Below are 19106 nucleotides of genomic sequence, written 5' to 3'. Positions count from 1 at the left end.
AAGTTAAAAATATCGTCCAACTCAGTCCGCACATTGTGGTCAATAACTTTAGTCTTTACTGGTCTCTGTCGTCACTGTGAAAATGCCTGATGCCAAAGCCAGGATTTCAATTGCTTCCTGAAGGACAGGAGGGAGGGGGCAGACCTAACTTCATTTGGGATAGAGTTCCATATCCACAGAGAAGGCCCTGTCTCTCGTTCCCACCAGACACGACTGTGAAGGTGGAGGGACCGAGAGCAGGACGTCTCTGGAAGATCTGAATGCCCTTAATGGTTTATAGGGGAGAATACATTTGGACAGAAACCGTATAGGGTTTTGTAGGTTAAAACCAGCACTTTGAATTGTACTCGGAAGCTAATTGGCAGCCAGTGGAGCTGGCGTAACAAGGGAGTTACCAACCTAGCAGTTTGAAAACATGCAAATGTGAGTAGATCAATAGGTACCACTCCAGCAGGAAGGTAACGCCGCTCCATGCAGTCATGCCAGCCACATGACCTTGGACGCGCCTATGCCCAATGCTGGCTCTTCAGCTTAGAAATGGAGGTGAGCACCAACCCCCAGAGTTGGACATGACTAGACTTTATGTCAGGGGAAAACCTTTACTAACCTTTACTCTTATTCATATGCATCTAGTATTGCACTCATCCTGCTTTTAAGTGGTCTTATAAGTTTATGAATCTGCTGTGCACTTTTTCATCTGAGCAAATTGGGTCTTTGGACCATAATAAAGATTGATTGATTGACTGAATATGTCTAGAGATGACATACTTTGCCAGATGTAGATGAATGACACTGCAGATACAGGTCCCACAGATACAGGGATGAAACTTTACTTTCTCTTTGGAGGCCTGGTTAGTGCCAAATTAGTTTCCTTTAGGTGCCAAGTTAAAACATGACTTTTTATTAAGGCTTTTGTAGTGTTATCTTTTTTAAAGTGTACTTCTACACAGTTTAAATTATTTGGGACCATTCTACTATTTTAAGTTTAATATGCTATTTAAATTATTTTATCATTGTCATCCAGATTTATTTTAAACTAGCCATCCCCTGCCATGCGTTGCTGCGGCCCACTCTGGTGGTCATGGGGGTTCTGTGTGGGAGATTTGGCCCAATTCTATCATTGGTGGGGTTCAGAATGCTCTGTGATTCTAGGTGAACTATAAATCCCAGCAACTGCAACTCCCAAAGATTCTATTTTCCCCAAACTCCACCAGTATTCACATTTGGGCATATTGAGTATTCGTGTAGAGTTTGGTCCAGATCCATCACTGTTTGTGTCCACAGTGTTCTCTGGATATAGGTGGACTACAACTCCCAAAGTCAACATCAATGCCCACCAAACCCTTCTAGTGTTTTCTGTTGGTCATGGGAGAACTGTGTGCCAAGTTTGATTCAATTCCATCATTGGTCGAGTTCAGAATGCTCTTTAATTGTAGGCTAACTATAAATCCCAGCAACTATAGCTCCCAAGTGACAAAATCATTTTTTTTAAATAAAGGACATAGATTGGGTTGTTAGGTGTCTTGTGTCCAAATTTGGTGTCAATTCGTCCAGTGGTTTTTGAGTTGTGTTAATCGCACAAACGAACATTACATTTTTATTTATATAGATTGTTTATATTAGTCTTGGTCCCACCACGACGGGTGGAATAAAATTTGAAAATAAATACACAGTTTAGCACTCCTGATCAACCTATAATACAGGGTTAGTCAAAATGAATAGGCCAATAATGGTTACAGTAAACATACATTGTATAAGTTAGGCCAGCATCATTATACTTTGTCAGATTACAGACTGGGACTGTGCAAATGCATGACATTAGAGAAGCCACTAAGCAAAGGGTGGAAGTCAATTTGAACATTGGCCATTCACAGCGTATCTACTTAGCGCTATGCCTATGCTAATATTAGACAGCAGAACGGATACTGGGCCCATGTGAGTGGTGTAGCAAAGGAAATATACAAGGGAATATAGTTATTTATCACTCCCCATTATACATTGGAGCACTGGGATAATTGATGAAGGTTCCATTCTCTGGCAAGTGAATGTGACAGTAATAAAAATCCTAGGAAAGCTTCAGACTAAAACATTTATCATAATTTCCGTGAACAATGGCTCACATCACCGGAGGCATGAAGCATCATCTATAATTTCACTTGGTATACACAATGCACATGATTGGGGTGAGATTGTAGATGGTGAAGTCAATGGGAAATTGTATACTTAAAATACGAACAAGGACAGTGGCATTATTAACACTTGGCAATCAAAAAGCTGTTGCTGACGGATTGGGCATATAGCCTATAAAGACTCATGTTCTAATAAAATTGTAATTCTTTAGAATTCTTCATGTCTATTGCTTGTTTTTTTTTTTTTTGTTTTGTTTTTGGTACCACCAATTAAAAGGGCTATTTTTCTTGTAAATGGTAGTGGAAAGGTTTTTAAGGACTGTAATCATATTTTTCTCCAGATGTGTGGGACTGCATTCCTCATAATCTTCTGCCATCATAGTGTAGTGAATGGGAATGATGGGAACTTGTCCTTTTTTTTCAAGGCAGCAGTGTGGGGAAGATTGCTTTAAATGACACTAGCTGCTGTTTATGGTTCTCATTAAAAGTTAAATATCTTTGGCTGATTTAAGATATTTGGTTAAACCAGGGAAAGGTACTGTGTGGGCCTCCAGATGTTGAATTGAAACCCCGTTCAGTTCTAATTAGCATAGCCAGTGGTGAGCAACGATGACAACTGCAAACTGACAACAGCTGAAGGGTCCAGTCTATATCCAATTGATATTCCTAACTAGACCAGCAATACATGGAGCGAGAGTTGCCAGATGTACAAGCTGGGTTTAGAAAAGGCAGAGGAACGAGAGACCAAATTGCCAATATCCGCTGGATAATGGAGAAAGGCAGGGAGTTTCAGAAAAACATCTATTTCTGCTTCATTGACTATTCTAAAGCCTTTGACTGTGTGGATCATAATAAATTGTGGCAAGTTCTTGGTGGGATGGGCATACCAAATCACCTTCTCTCTCTCTTGAGGAATCTGTATAAGGACCAAGTAGCAACAGTAAGAACAAACCATGGAACAACAGACTGGTTCAAGATTGGGAAAGGCATATGGAAGGGTTGTATACTCCAACCCAACCTATTCAACTTGTATGCAGAACACATCATGCGATGTGCGGGGCTTGACAAATGCAAGGCTGGGGTAAAATTTCTGAAAGAAAAATTAACAACCTTAGATATGCAGATGACACCACTTTGATGGCCGAAAGTGAGGCGGAGCTGAGGAGCCTTCTAATCAAGTTGAAAGAAGAAAGCGCAAAAGCTGGGTTGCAGTTAAACATTAAAAAAACCAAGATTATGGAAACAAGAATGACTGACAGGAAATAGGAGAAAACGTGGAGGCAGTGACAGACTTTGTATTTCTAGGTGCAAAGATTACTGCAGATGCAGACTGTGGCCAAGAAATCAGGAGACACTTACTTCTTGGAAGGAGAGCAATGTCCAATCTCGATAAAATAGTGACGAGTAAAGACATCACACTGGCAACAAAGATCCGCATAGTCAAAGCAATGGTATTCCTTGTAGTAACCTACAGATGTGAGAGCTGGGCCATAAGGAAAGCTGAGCGAAGAAAGATAGATGCTTTTGAACTGTGGTGTTGGAGGAAAGTTCTGAGAGTGCCTTGGACCGCAAGGAGATCCAACCAGTCCATACTTCAGAAAATAAAGCCTGACTGCTCATTGGAGGGAAGGATAGTAGAGGCCAAGATGAGAAGAAAGGAAAGCTTAGAGAAGACAATGATGCTGGGGGAAATGGAAGGAAAAAGGAATAGGGGCCAACCAAGGGCAAGATGGATGCATGGCATCCTTGAAGTGACTGGATTGACCCTGAAGGAGCTGGGGGTGGGGATGGTTGACAGAGAGCTCTGGTGTGGGCTGGTCCATGAGGTCACAAAGAGTTGGAAATGACTGAACGAATGAACAACAACAACAACAACAACAGACCAAACCCATGGTTGAATGGTTTAGTCAGCAATTATGTACATTCTGTTGAATCAGTGGGTCTCCCCTAGTTTGTAATAGCAATTGGATCTAGATCAGCTTGTTTATATTAAGACGCAAGCAACATTGAATGTAATGTTAATTTGTCCTATATAACTATACAATGTAACTTCTGTATCCATTTGAGATACAATCCAACCCCTGCTCCCCCATGGATACCTGAAACTACAGATAATAATAAACCCTATATATTGACTATACTTAAACTGGAAGCATGCTATAGAATAGCAATGCAGGACCTAGGGCCCATCTAGCCAGGGCCATATCCCAGGACCTGTCTGGATTTTTACAAGAGGCATCCAAACGACGCCGCCAATAAAAATGAATTAATTTGGAACAATCCAGGCTTCCCCTAGTTTGCCCCATATTAATTAAATACCTGGTAAGATTGGAATCTTAAGGTAAGATTCGGGTCTTACCAGGTGTGGGCCCTGTGGGGACTGGACCCGGAGATCATGTCATGCAATTCCCGGGCCCAATCCATATAGCCATTTCAGTTTTTCAGGCTCCTGGAGACTGAAAGATTAAGAGGGCACCTACCTCCTCCCCACAAGCCCCAAATTTACTTTTAAAAAATAAAGTAAAACTTACCTCACCGCCATACGTTACCTCCTCAAACCCTTATGGCTCAAGGACTTGAAACTCCAGGAGACTGGGAGGAGGGAAAATCCCTCCCTCCCCCCCCCTCCCCAGTCTCCTGGTGTGTCATTTCCAGGAGGGTGCAAGGAGGCAACTTACCTGACCAGGTAATATTTATTTTTAGTGGTAAATTGGGGGGCTTCAGGGTGACTACATGTAGCCACCTCCACCCCCTGGAAAATCCCATTTTTGGGGGGAACGTGGGAACAGGAATCCACACCAAAAGCGCATTTTAAAAACTTGCTTTGGCATGGATTTTGATGCTGCCTGGAAGTGCCCCTAGAGAAGCCCACAAACACTTCTGAGAGGTATTGTTGAAAGCTTTCATAGCCAGAATCACTGGGTTGTTGTAGGTTTTTTGGGCTGTATGGCCATGTTTTAGAAGCATTCTCTCCTGACGTTTCGCCTGCATCTATGGCAGGCAACCTCACAACCTCTGAGGATGCCTACCGTAGATGCAGCCAAAACATCAGGAGAGAATGCTTCCAGAACATGGCCATACAGCCCGAAAAATCTACAACAACCTACTTCTGAGAGGAATATTTTTCTGGAATTTAAGTGGAACTATAGATATTAAATCCATTGGATAAAGGTGCTTTACTATATTTAAGATTGCAACCATACTCCTATAAATTAAACAGTGAATTTTTTATTAGTAATTTGTTTTGAGTGTTTGCTTTATGATGGAGTTTTAAACCAAAGAATCAGGAACTTCTCTTTCCTTTTCTCTTGTACTGGACTTCTAATTCCAGGTCTTTCCAGGTTTTGTGGCTAAGGAGTTGTCACAGGGAGCTCCTTCACATCAGAAGTTGATAGGATGACACACGTTTACTCTCACATAAAAGCAGATAGCACACCCACATATAAAGAACTGAACATTTGGGGTTGATATTTTGGATTTTCAGCCTTCAATTCCTGATTGAATCTACTTTTTTCCAGGACAATCATATGAAATCCGGATGCTGTGCAACCCGAAGATGGGAGACTTTTCAGAGGGACGTAAGTTGCTGAAGGTGAGGGTTGGGAAAGTGTAAATAGATGAGCATTTGTAAAAGAAAGAAAGAAAGAAAGAAATTTTGGAATGCTCGCACAACATTATCTCTCAACGTGAAATCAGCCTATGGAACTCATGGGTAAAGAGGAATATGAAGGTTGTTTGAAAATGATTAACTAATTACAAGAATAAGAAGACTCATTGTATCAGTTGCATCGTCTTTTTGTTCAAAGACGATGCAACTAATATCCCAAATCTTGGCTAACAACTGGAGAAGGATATTCTCATCAGGTTTTGTTTGTGGATCTTTGGGGGAAAGAATCTTTACTCAATGATCAGCACACTAAAGCAGATCAGGATGAAATTGTCTATTCTGCATGGCAGGGGGATGGACTGGATGGCCTTCGTGGTATGAAATACTAATTCAACCTATCCTGGTTTAATGTTTATGCAGCAATAGCTAAAGAACCCTGGAAAGGAAAAGTCCAGACATCATGTTACCTGTTCTGATATCCTAGCCAAAATTGCCAATGGCTTTCTCTTCAGACTAGCTGCTGGCCTATGCAACCAGTGTCTGGGCCATATGCTCCCCTCACTTTGAATCCTGTAGTACTATCCTAGCCCCCGGTGGCGCAGTGGGTAAAACCCCTGTGCCGGCAGGACTGAAGACCGACAGGTTGCAGGTTCAAATCCGGGAAGAGGCGGATGAGCTCCCTCTATCAGCTCCAGCTCCTCATGCGGGGACATGAGAGAAGCCTCCCACAAGGATGATAAAAAAAATCAAATCATCTGTGCGTCCCCTGGGCAACGTCCTTGCAGACGGCCAATTCTCTCGCACCAGAAGCAACTTGCAGTTTCTCAAGTCGCTCCTGACACGACCAAAAAAAAATCCTAGCTTCCCCAAGAATAATGATCTTTTATACTACATTTCTGTTACAGTAAGTCGTAGCAAGATCAAATGTGTGTTAAAGAAAAACCTTATGATGTTAATTATTATGTACAGCTGGTAATGTAGGTCAGTCAGCATGTTTGGGCCACACTCGGTGGGGTATAACTGTATGGATTTTAGAATATAGTTTGGAGAAGCAATACACTACTCTAAGGAAGAGAAGGAATATGCTGTAATGCTGCTATGCTCAACAGCAATGCTCTTTGCTATGGTTGAATAGTTATTTACTCAAGGTATATGTTTTGCTCTCTCATTTGAATGAAGACGAAGAAGCCTTATTCTGTGTTACTTACAAGGACTATGAAAGTTTGTTGCACTGTTTGATTTTGTATGCAACACTGCAAGTTTATGCCTCTGCTGATAAGAGTAAAGTTTTTCTGTTCCTTTTGCATGTGTGTCTTTTGCATAGGACTTGGTTAAAATCGTCTTCTGCACAACAATTTCTACTCAGATGTTGGTCCTGGCAGGCATTTCAAGAGTTGTATAATAATTTATACAACTCTTGAAATGCTTCAAAGTTGTACATTCCCTCCTTCATCTCTACTGTTGTCTTACAGTAGTGATTGGAGTCATGCAGATCTTCAGATGTTGATTGTAACAACAGCTCCTGGCATCTCTCACCACTGGGAGCTCTAGTTCAGCAACTTCTGAAGATCTGCATGACTCCAATCACTACCGTAAGACAACAATAGAGAGGAAGGAGGGAATTTACATCTTTGAAGCATCTACTATACATTATTTTGCAACTCTTGAAATGCCTACCAGGACCAAACCAAACTTTTTACTGCCTGAGGCAAAGGACAAGTTGTCACTTGGCCCCCAAATCCACATATAATAGCCAACTATTTTGGCCACTGAATCTGACTGCAACACAAGATGAGGAGCAGAAATCTTGTCCATACAGGTCCTCTATTTTAGGAGGCCACAATGGCTTTGATGGTTGATGGTTGATGGTTGGATTCCCTCCCAAGGGAAGCTGAGGTGGCTTAATCGTAGTTGACCTTCTATGCAGATATTTAAAATTGTGGTATTGTGTTTTGCTATATATATGTGTGTGTGTGTGTGTGTGTGTGTGTGTGCGTGTGTATATATCTTTAGAGCTGGTTTATACCTTATTTGTCCATCACTTCAAGGCTTTATGGGCAGTAAAGTGATTAATAACTTCAATCAGTTATGGTAATCATTTCCACAACACATGAAGGACATTTGGTTACTGGTTTGTTGTAGGGTTTTTGGACTGTATGGCCATGTTCTAGAACAGTGGTTCTCAACCTGGGGTCCCCAGATGTTTTTGGCCTTCAACTCCCAGAAATCCTAACAGCTGGTAAACTGACTGGGATTTCTGGGAGTTGTAGGCTACAAACATCTGGGGACCCCAGGTTGAGAACCACTGTTCTAGAAGCATTCTCTCCTGACATTTCGCCTGCATCTATGGCAGGCATCCTCAGAGGTTGTGAGGTTGTGGCACCTCACAACCTTTGAGGATGCCTATTTATTTATTTATTTATTTCCCATATTTGTATCCCATCACTTCTCAACCCCCGAAGGGGGACTCAGGACAGCTTACAATGTGCCCTGTTACAAGGCGACTAAATGACAATTACAATAATAAAACCACAATTGGACACAAATCCTAGTTAAACAATACATAAGCAATCATTAAAACAGAAAAACAGTCAAACAGTCAAACAGTAAAACAGTCTCGTCAGCCGTATCTTCGTTCCAGTCATGTCCCTCTAAAGTGCTGCTACATCTATTGTCCGAAAGCCTGGTCGCAGAACTATGCCTTTAATTTCTTTCGAAAAGCCAGGAATGAAGGAGCCAATCTTACCTCCTATGGGAGTGTGTTCCATAGGTGGGGAGCCACTGCCAAGAAGGTCCTGTCTCTCATCCCCGCCAGATGCATTTGTGCTGCTGACGGGAGTGAGAGCAGGGCCTCCTCGGATGATCTTAGATTACGAGGTGGGATGTAGGGGTGGGTGCGTTCGGACAGGTAAGCTAGGCCAGAACTGTATAGAGCTTTATAGGTCAAAACCAGCACTTTGAATTGGGCTCGGAGATGGCATAACAGGGAGGTGATATGTTCCCTGTATGTTGCCCCAATTAGTAATCTGGCTGCCAACCGTTGGACTAGCTGAAGTTTCCGAACCATCTTTAAAGGCAGCCCTACGTGGAGCGCATTGCAGAAATAGATGCAGGTGAAATGTCAGGAGAGAATGCTTCTAGAACATAGCCATACAGCCCAAAAAACCTTACAGCAACCCAGTGATTCTGGCCATGAAAGCTTTCGACAAGACATTTGGTTAGATGGGAAATACAAAGCAGACTCTGTGACATACGAAGGCCCCTTCTGTACTGCCATATAATCAAGATTATCAAAGTAGATAATCCACATTATCTGCTGTGAACTGGATTGTATGAGTGTACACTGCCATATAATCCAGTTCAAAGCAGGTAATCTGGATTTTATATGGCAGTGTAGAAGAGTCCAAATTTTCTTTTCTGACAAATATTTCTCACTCAGACTAATGATATAGCCTGGGCCAGCGTCTCATAATGGCAGCTGGCAGTTCCCTCTAGCAATCATATCACCAGCTGTTGCAGCCACTGGGCAAATTCTCCCTTTCTTTTCCTTCCGGTTTCATTTTCATCAGACAGATTTATGGAAATGTTGCTCTGCTTGTCCCAGATTTTAAAGTTCTGTTTTTCTTTTTAAAAACTTCTCATATCTTTTGGAAATTGAACTACACCTGCCAATGATCTCACTTTACCAACCAATTCTCTGTTATCCCACTTAGTCAGCTGTTTTCAAAATGTCCCAATTTCTCTGTTGTTCTGTAACTATTCGAATTCATCCTCCACTTACTTCAGTTACTGTAAACTAGTTCAAAGCACTAAAGTTGTTTATATTCAATTAATTCAACCATGAAGGAGCTGGGGGTAGTGACAACCAACAGGGAGCTCTGGCGTAGACTGGTCCATGAAGTCACGAAGAGTCGGAAACGACTGAACGAATGAACAACAAAATTCAACCATGAGGAAAGGAGAGGAAGAAACAGAATTTTGCCCTTTCTAGTAGGTTCAGACATGAGCCAACAATGTTAAACATGAGCCAACAATATGCTGCGGCGGCAAAAAAAGCCAATGGGATTTTGGCCTGCATCAATAGGAGTCAATTGTCCAGATCCAGGGAAATCATGCTACCCCTCTATTCTGCCTTGGTTAGACCATACTTGTGTCCAATTCTGGGCACCACAATTGAAGAGAAATATTGACAATCTGGAATGTGTCCAGAGGAAAGTGACTAAAATGATCAAGGGTCTGGGGAACAAACCCTATGAGGAGCGGCTTAAAGAGCTGGGCATGTTTAGCCTGAAGAAAAGAAGGCTGAGAGGAGATATGATAGCCATGTATAAATATGTGATAGGAAGTCATAGGGAGGAGGGAGCAAGCTTGTTTTCTGCTGCCCTGGAGACTAGGATGAGGAACAATGGCTTCAAACTACAAGAAAGGAGATTCCATCTGAACATTAGGAAGAACTTCCTGACTGTGAGAGCCATCCAGCAGTAGAACTCTCTGCCCCGGAGTGTGGTGGAGGCTCCTTCTTTGGAGGCTTTTAAACAGAGGTTGGATGGCCATCTGTCAGGGGTGCTTTGAATACAATTTTCCTGCTTCTTGGCAGGGGGTTGGACTGGATGGCCCATGAGGACTCTTCCAACTCTATGATTCTATGATTCTATGCTGCAGACTCTTCTATCTTGTGTGTTTCTCAATAATAACTTGCCATCTTGACCACACTCTGATATTGCTTGGTCACCCTGTCCTGGTTTTCATCTATGAAATGTTGGGTGGTAGTAAGAACGAATGTAGTGACAAGATAGGGGTGAGATTGTAAACTAGTTCTCCTCTCATTCATTAACTAACACAAAACTATATGAGTTTCTATTCTTCTAAATCAATTTCAGATTAGAATGAAGAATCTTGTGGCACATTAAAGTTTTACTTAGCATTGTTGTTGTTGTTGTTGTTGTTGTTGTTGTATTCCACCCTATCTACCCGAAGGGACTCAGGGAGGATTCCAGCATATACAGACACAAAGGCAAACTTTCAATGCCTAGAAATAACAATACACAGAGAAAGGTAAAGGCTTCCCCTTTCATCTCCGGCTCTGGGGGTAGTGCTCATCTCCATTTCTAAGCCAAAGAGCCTGCTTTGTCCGTAGACACCTCCTAGGTCATCTGGCTGACATGACTGCATGGAGCACCGTTTGCCTTCCTGCCAAAGTGATACCTATTGATATACTTACATTTGCATGTTTTGAACTGCTAGATTGGCAGTAGCTGGGGCTAATAATGGGAGGCTCATCCTATCTCGCGGATTTCAACAGCTAGCCTTCCAGTCAGCAAGTTCAGCAGCTCAGCGGTTTAACCCCTTGTGTCACCATGGCTCCATAAGCTTTCGTGGACTACAGCATATATTGCTGTTTGTTTGTTTTTTCTTGAAACAGACTAACAATGAGTACCCCTCCTTTAACAGTCTTAACTCCCAATGCCTTTTGTCCCTAGTACTTACTTACTTAGGCGATCCCTCGTAGTCTGAGGATGATGGTCCTCCAAGTGTAGTGTCCTGGTGATGGGTCCATAGGTGACTGTGGAGCCCTATTCTTGATCTGCAGCTTCTCCCACAGTGAAGGCATCCCTAGTAACTTAGAGGAAACAAGGCAAAGGATTTGGCCAGCTGAACTTTAACTTGACCCCTCCCCAAAGTGGGAAAAGAGAAGGCCCAGATAAATTTTGGTTGTCTCTTTTTGCTTCTTAGAGTGTGGTCAGGGTGGTATTCCATGACCGAAGACTCCAATATACTGAACATCAGCAGCTGGAAGGATGGAGGTGGAACCGACCAGGTGATCGCATTCTGGATATCGGTAAGTATTTATGTCATGGGGAATTCATCCATGCCTCAGGTACATCTACACCAGTGGTTCTCAACCTGTGGGTCCCCAGATGTTTTGGCCTTCAACTTCCAGAAATCCTAACAGCTGGTAAACTGACTGGGATTTCTGGGAGTTGTAGGCCAAAACACCTGGGGACCCACAGGTTGAGAACCACTGGTCTACACTGTAGAATGATTGCAGTTTAACACCACTTTGGAATCCTGGGATTTGTATTTTGGTGGAGCAATGGTCCTTTTTGGCAGAGAAGGCTAGTTTTGCCAAACTATAAGATTCCATAGCATTGAATCATGGCAGTTAGAGTGATATGAAACTGAATTCATTCTACAGTGTAGTTACACTCTGAGTTCTGAAGAGTTATGGTTATGTTTCAATGTGCATCTCTTCCTAAACTCATCTGTCCATGATGTAAGACCACCAGGAAAGAGACAATGTGAAACAGTAAGGGGTATCCTTCTAAACCAGTGTTTCTCAACCTTCCTAATGCTGCGACCCCTTAACTCAGTTCTTCACGTTGTGGTGACAACCAACCAATTTGTTTTTGTTGCTACTTCATAACTGTAATTTTGTTACTGTTATGAATCGTAATGCAAATATCTCATGTGCAGGATGTATTTTCACTCACTGGATGAAATTTGGCACAAATATCCAATATGCCCACAATTGAATACTGGTGGGGTTGAGGGGATTGATTTTGTCATTTGGGAGTTGTAGTTGCTGGGATTTATAGTTCACCTACAATCAAAGAGCATTCCGAACTCCACCAACGATGGTTTGAACCAAACTTGGCACACAGAACTTCCACGACCAACAGAGTTTGGTGGGCATTGACCTTGAGTTTGGGAGTTGTAGTTCACCTACATCCAGAGAGCACTGTGGACTCAAACAATGATAGATTTGGACCAAACTTGGAACAAATAGTCAATATGGCCAAAGTGAACACTGGTAGAGTTTGGGAAAATTGACCTTGACTTTTCGGAGCTGTAGTTGCTGGGATTTATAGTTCACCTACAATTAAATAGCATTCTGAACTCCGCTAATGATAGAATTGGGCCGGACTTCCCACACAGAACCTCCATGACCAACAGAAAATACTGTGTTTTCTGATGGTCTTTGGCGACCCCTGTGACATCCCCTCATGACACCCCCAGGGGTTCTGACCCTCAGAATGATAAACACTGATCTAAAGACTATGAGATGCTAGATCTGGACCAAACTTGGCACAGATAATCAATATACCCAAAAGTGAAAATAGACCTTCACATTTGGGAGTTGTAGTTGCTGAGATGTATAGTTCATCTACAATCAAAGAGCATTCTGAACCCCACCAACGATATAATTGCGCCAAACTTCCCACACAGAACTTCCATGACCAACAGAAAATACTGTGTTTTCTGATGGTCCTTGGTGACCCCTCTGATACCCCCTTGGGACCCACCCAGGGGTCCCAGCCCCCAGGTTGAGAAACACTTCTCTAAACGTAGAACATTCCCCTGGCAGGTATGACTGGTGCCAACATCCTTTCTCTTTTTTTTCTTTTACAAAGTCTGGAGAACTGTGTTTCTTTCCCCATACATTTTAAAAGGCTTTGTTAATTGGGTTGGAACTATATGTTATGTAATTTTCGCCTCTTTTTTTTTTAAATTTAGCTTCAGTTTTATTACACACAGACATATAGACTTATAAACACACAGAGAGATACATCGTTTTGTTATCCTAAGATCTAATTCATATTTTTCTCTTTCTTTTCAAGTTAGTTAACAGGGGCTCCTAATTTTTATTTATATGTACATACATTCAACACTCCTGGTAAACACAACACCTTAAAAGGAGGAATTTAAATCACGTAGCCCTCCAGATGAGCCAACAATGTGATGTGGCGGCAAAAAAAGCCAATGGGATTTTGGCCTGCATCAATAGGAGCATAGTGTCTAGATCTAAGGAAGTAATGCTACCCCTCTATTCTGCTTTGGTTAGACCACATCTGGAATATTGTGTCCAATTCTGGGCACCACAATTCAAGAGAGATATTGACAAGCTGGAATGTGTCCAGAGGAGGGCGACTAAAATGATCAAGGGTCTGGAGAACAAGCCCTATGAGGAGCGGCTTAGGGAACTGGGCATGTTTAGCCTGAAGAAGAGAAGGCTGAGAGGAGATATGATAGCCATGTATAAATATGTGAGAGGAAGCCACAGGGAGGAGGGAGCAAGCTTGTTTTCTGCTTCCTTGGAGACTAGGACGCGGAACAATGGCTTCAAACTACAAGAGAGGAGATTCCATCTGAACATGAGGAAGAACTTCCTGACTGTGAGAGCCGTTCAGCAGTGGAACTCTCTGCCCCGGAGTGTGGTGGAGGCTCCTTCTTTGGAAGCTTTTAAGCAGAGGCTGGATGGCCATCTGTCAGGGGTGATTTGAATGCAATATTCCTGCTTCTTGGCAGGGGGTTGGACTGGATGGCCCATGAGGTCTCTTCCAACTCTTTGATTCTATGATTCTATGATTCTATGTTGTTGGGATGCAGCTCCCAATAACTGCAGCCGGCTTAGCCAATGGTGAGGAAATCTGGGAGATGGGGTCCAGGAACATCTGGCAGGCTACATGATTCCCAACAATGCTTTAATCAGGCCTGGGAACCAACAGGAAAGTCAATAAGCTGAAACAGAGACCTCCCTTTCCAAAAGGAGCTTATATTGTAAAATACGCAGAAGAAGAAAAAAAAGGGAGAGAGGTGAAGTCATGCATTTATATCTGGGTTATCTTGAAGATTGATGATTTCACTGATGCAGGCAGTCATTCCAATGATGCAGATTGAATTGTTCCATACCATTCCGGTTTCATGCAATTCTTGTCCTCCATAGTAGATCAATCAAATGTACTGGATAATTCCCTCTTGTTCTTTCCACATCATGCCGAATAGATGTCAATGGAGTGTCCCTTCCCGTTGTTTCTTATTCTTGCCATTTGTTCAACCTCTCTCCTTTTGCGGTCACTGGACATCCATAATTTTGCTGCTATATGTCATGTGTTTCTTATCTGTTTGGCAAGAAGAGTCATATTTGGGATTAAAGGCAAAACAATTAGCAAGCTGTAGTTATCAGGAAAACGCAGGTTTAAGTGGAAGGATTTAAGGGCAAGAAGGGTGGTAATCTGCACATCCTCCTCCTCAAATCTGTCTCCCTACAGAAATGTTGGACTACAATTCCCATACCTTCATGACTGGATCTCTCTCCATGAACCAGCCCAAGCTCTTAGATCCTCAGGGGAGGCCCTCCTTTCGCCCTTGCCATTATCACAGGCTTGTCTTGTGGGTACAAGGGAGAGAGCCTTCTCCTCTGTGGCCCCCCGACTCTGGAACTCTTTGCCTGGTGAAATTAGGAAGGCCCCCACCTTAGAAACTTTCAAGAGGGATCTCAAAACCTGGCTTTTCCAATGCGCTCTTGGAGAGTAGCCATACTATCATACACAGTTTCTCCCCCCCTCAACGTTTTTGTCTCCAGAGTATATTTCCCCACCTGTATGAAGGTCTATTTTTACAACCCTGTTCCATTATGAGTTCCTCCCTCATAAACAATCCACTCCATTCCTAACTCATCCTGAATTTTTAGTATTTTAGTATTTTATCTTTTACATGCGACCCGCTCATTGTTATTTTATTGTGTATGATTTTCTTTTGTATTTAATATTGTTTTTTGTATTCATATATTGTATGTATTTTACTGTGTTGCTATTGTGTTTTAGTTTTATTTTATTGTAATACTAGCCGTCCCCTGCCATGCATTGCTGTGGCCCACATGGGGGTTCTGTGTGGGAAGTTTGGCCCAATTCTATTGTTAGTGGGGTTCAGAATGCTCTGTGAGTGTAGGTGAACTATAAATCCCAGAAACTACAACTCCCAAATGTCAAGATTCTATTTTCCCCAAACTCCACCAGTGTTCACATTTGGGCATATTGAGTATTCGTGTAGAGTTTGGTCCAGATCCGTCATTGTTTGAGTCCACAGTAATCTCTGGATGTAGGTGAACTACAACTCCAAAACCAAAGGACATTGCCCCCCAAACCCTTCCAGTATTTTCTGTTGGTCGTGGGAGAACTGTGTGCCAAGTTTGGTTCAATTCCATTGTTGGTGGAATTCAGAATGCTCTTTAATTGTAGGTGAACTATAAATCCCAGCAACTACAACTCCCAAATGACAAAATCATTAATTTTTTGAGTGAAGGACATACACTGGGTTGTTAGGTGTCTTGTGTCCAATTTTGGTGTCAATTCATCCAGTGGTTTTTGAGTTCTGTTAATCCCACAAACGAACATTACATTTTTATTTATATAGATGCTGTTGGGCTTGGCCTCATGTAAGCTGCCCCGAGTCCCCGTTGGGGAGATGGTGGCAGGGTATTAAACAAGGATTATTATTATTATTATTATTATTATTATTATTATTATTATTATTATATCCTCAGCCACCACAGCCATTGGTTATTCTTGCTGGGAATATTGGGCACCATACTCCAAAACATCTAGAGAACATCAGTTTAGGAAAGGCTATTAAAGATGGTTAGCGCAGGAGTTCCAGATCGACTTCCACGTATTGTCCTCCCTAGAGTGCATACCATGTCTTCTGATGATCATATATGTTGTAAGCTTGCAATGAAATCCTGACATCCTTTTCCTTTTATGACTCATTGCAGACATCCCCATGTCAGTAGGTATCCTGGAGCCCCATATTCATCCTACCTTGCTCAATACTGTGGAATTCTTATGGGACCCAACTAAGCGGACATCTGTATTTGTTCAGGTAAAGGAACAAGTTGGAATTGCCTACTGGTAGGATTCTTAACTTCTCTTCTTTCCTCCTTCCTGTTCTTCCTTCCACTTCTGACTAGTTTTGTTTCTTGAATGTTCTCTAAGAAATGTTTCTAGTTCTAAAAAATAAAAAGACAAGGAACTAAACTTCTACATGCCGATTAACTTTATCATGGGTGGACATCAGGGAATAGTTGAATTTGTGTAAAAACATGTGCATAGCATGACTGGTGCTGTTAGAACTACTCTATTGGTCTTGTATGTGGAAGGAGCAGTTATTTGAGGAAGACCCCATTTGTAAGTGTATTTGATTGCACAGGAATATTGCCTTAGATGGGCACAGATGACTTCCTGGGCCAGTATGATCATATCTCACTGACAGCAACAGCTCCCCAAAATTTAGCAGCTAATTCTTTCCGAGACCCTTGTGGTATTTCTTGGTGGTGTTCCAAGTAACTGACCTGGCTTGATCTAGCTTAGCTTCCAAAATCAAGGAAGATTGGCTGTGTTTAGGATAGTATGTCAGCTTAGAAAATCTTGAAAAACAACTAAAATATGTGAACAAATCACTGACTGAATAAATATGTAACATTTGCAGTGATTATTTCAAACTGGAAAGTTATTATTCTCTTAGAATAGAATTTGCCTCTGCAGGATGTAACCAATTTGGGTAGACTAGATCAATTCATCAATTGCTTCTGGTGGACTACCCATATGCATCATTTTGGCCACTGTGGAAACAGAATATTGTATTTGTTGGGTGTTTAGTCTGATCCTGCATGAGTCTTAGGGGTTTCTGCCCTTCACCCACTTGGTTCAATTAATTTGGCTTTCCCTCGGCCTTCAACAACCTGATGTTTTTTAGGCCTGCTAAATTAGAGCCCCCATTATTCTTAGCCTCTGGACATAACATAAGGAGACATGACTTGGTCAGATAGAAAGCATTAAGAAAAGAGGAATGGCAAAAGTGTGATAGCTGGGACCCTACGTTAGTTGTGCAACACGGGTCAGAATTAATGAAGGGAACACATGCGTGAGACAGTGGAGCGAGTGAGAGATGCAACTGCGACAGGATAGAAGTGAAGTAATTTAATTCAAGAGGGACAGGATAAGAGTGAGGTAATGTAACAGTATTTCCCCCCTCCCTTTTATCTTTTCTTCCATTGGTCATCTTTCCCCCCTCCTTTTTATGCTTCCTTCTATTGCCACGACTCTGCCGCAGCTGCATCTCTCACTGCAAGCAGCGTAGCATAGGGTCCCAGCTGTCATACTATTGCCAGAGGAACACTGCCTCAAGAAGCTGTGTCCATCAGTCTACAAGATCTGAGCTGGGCTGTAGGAGAAAGGGTGACCTGGAGGTCTTTCAGTCATAGGGCCAATATAAGTTGAAGTTGACAACAGTTAACAACAACAAATGACAAATGTGGGTACTTACTTACTTAGGCGATCCCTCATAGTCTGAGCAGGATTGTCATCCAAGATTAGTGTACTGGCGGTGGGTCCATAGGTGATTGTGGGGCCCTATTCTTGATCTACATGTTCTCCCGCAGTGAGGGCATTGGTTTCCAGGGTTGGCTTGACGCACCTTCCTCTTGGCATTTTTCTCTCTTTTGCCCTCCATTCGTGCCTCTTCAAATTCTATAGCACTGCTGGTCACAGCTGAACTCCAGCTGGAGCACTCAAGAGCCAGGGTTTCTCAGTTCTCAGTGTCTATGCCAGAGTTTTTAAGGTTGGCATTGAGCCCATCTTTAAATCTCTTTTCCTGCCCAACAACATTCCATTTTCCATTCTTGAGTTCGGAGTAGAGCAACTACTTTGGGAGACGGTGGTTGGGCATCCAGACAACGTGGCCGGCCCAGAGGAATTGATGGCGGAGGACCATCACTTCAATGCTGGTGGTCTTTGCTTCTTCCAGCATGCCGACATTTATCCGCTTATCTTCCCAAGAGGTTTGCAGGATTTTTTGGTGGCAACGCTGATGGAATCATTCTAGGAGTTGCACGTGACGTCTGTAGATAGTCCACATTTCTCAGGCGTATAGCAGGGTTGGGAGGACAATAGCTTTATAAACAAGCAGCTTGGTATCCCTACGGATTTCCCAGTCCTCAAACACTCTCTGCTTCATTCAGAAAAATGCTGCACTCGCAGAGCTCAGGTGGTGTTGTATTTCAGTGTCATAAATGTGGGTGGCATAATGTGCACTGCAGTGTGTCTACAGGGTGCCAGTTTGGGGAAGATTGGCTCATCCATTCTTCACCTTTTTCTACAACAGGTCCACTGCATTAGTACTGAGTTCACTTTACGTAAGAACGGAGGGGAGAAAGGTGTTCCTTTTCGGATTCAGGTGGACACCTTCAGGTCCAATGAGAAGGATGACTACGTGGAGCACTTGCATTCAGCCAGCTGTCTCATCAAAGTCTTCAAGGTAATGTTGCCAGTCTTAGGAAAAGCAAGACACCAACGCCAGTTCTCCAGGGTCCACTAAAGACAATCTGTTGTTTGAAGGTAAACAGTGAATGTCCAGCCATGACTGCAACTACACAAACCAAGGTACAAAATTCGTTTGGGACGTGAGACATAACAAAAAGGAGAAACAAATGTGTCCTAGAGCGAATCAAGCTAGAATTCTTTCTAGAAATCAAAATGGCCAGACTGAAGCTATTCTTCTTTGGATCTGTCATAAGATGATTTGGGAATACTTGT

General features: G+C 42.5%; 1 protein-coding gene across 1 annotated transcript in view; it reads left to right on the top strand.

The window, feature by feature from the left end:
- The window catches only part of LOC132778290 (transcription factor CP2-like protein 1), a 49934-nt gene that overhangs the window by 14478 nt on the left and 16350 nt on the right, over positions 1-19106 (top strand). Inside the window, exons 3-6 of the mRNA XM_060781086.2 lie at positions 5648-5721; positions 11470-11575; positions 16289-16395; positions 18676-18828. Of these exons, the coding sequence (XP_060637069.1) occupies positions 5648-5721; positions 11470-11575; positions 16289-16395; positions 18676-18828 (440 nt within the window). The remainder of the gene's footprint in view (positions 1-5647; positions 5722-11469; positions 11576-16288; positions 16396-18675; positions 18829-19106) is intronic.

This window comes from Anolis sagrei, chromosome 6 (genome assembly GCF_037176765.1).
Source record: "Anolis sagrei isolate rAnoSag1 chromosome 6, rAnoSag1.mat, whole genome shotgun sequence".
NCBI classification, from domain to species: Eukaryota; Metazoa; Chordata; class Lepidosauria; order Squamata; family Dactyloidae; genus Anolis; species Anolis sagrei.
Note: the sequence above shows the minus strand (reverse complement) of the source record. Positions and strands in the feature narration are given on the sequence as shown.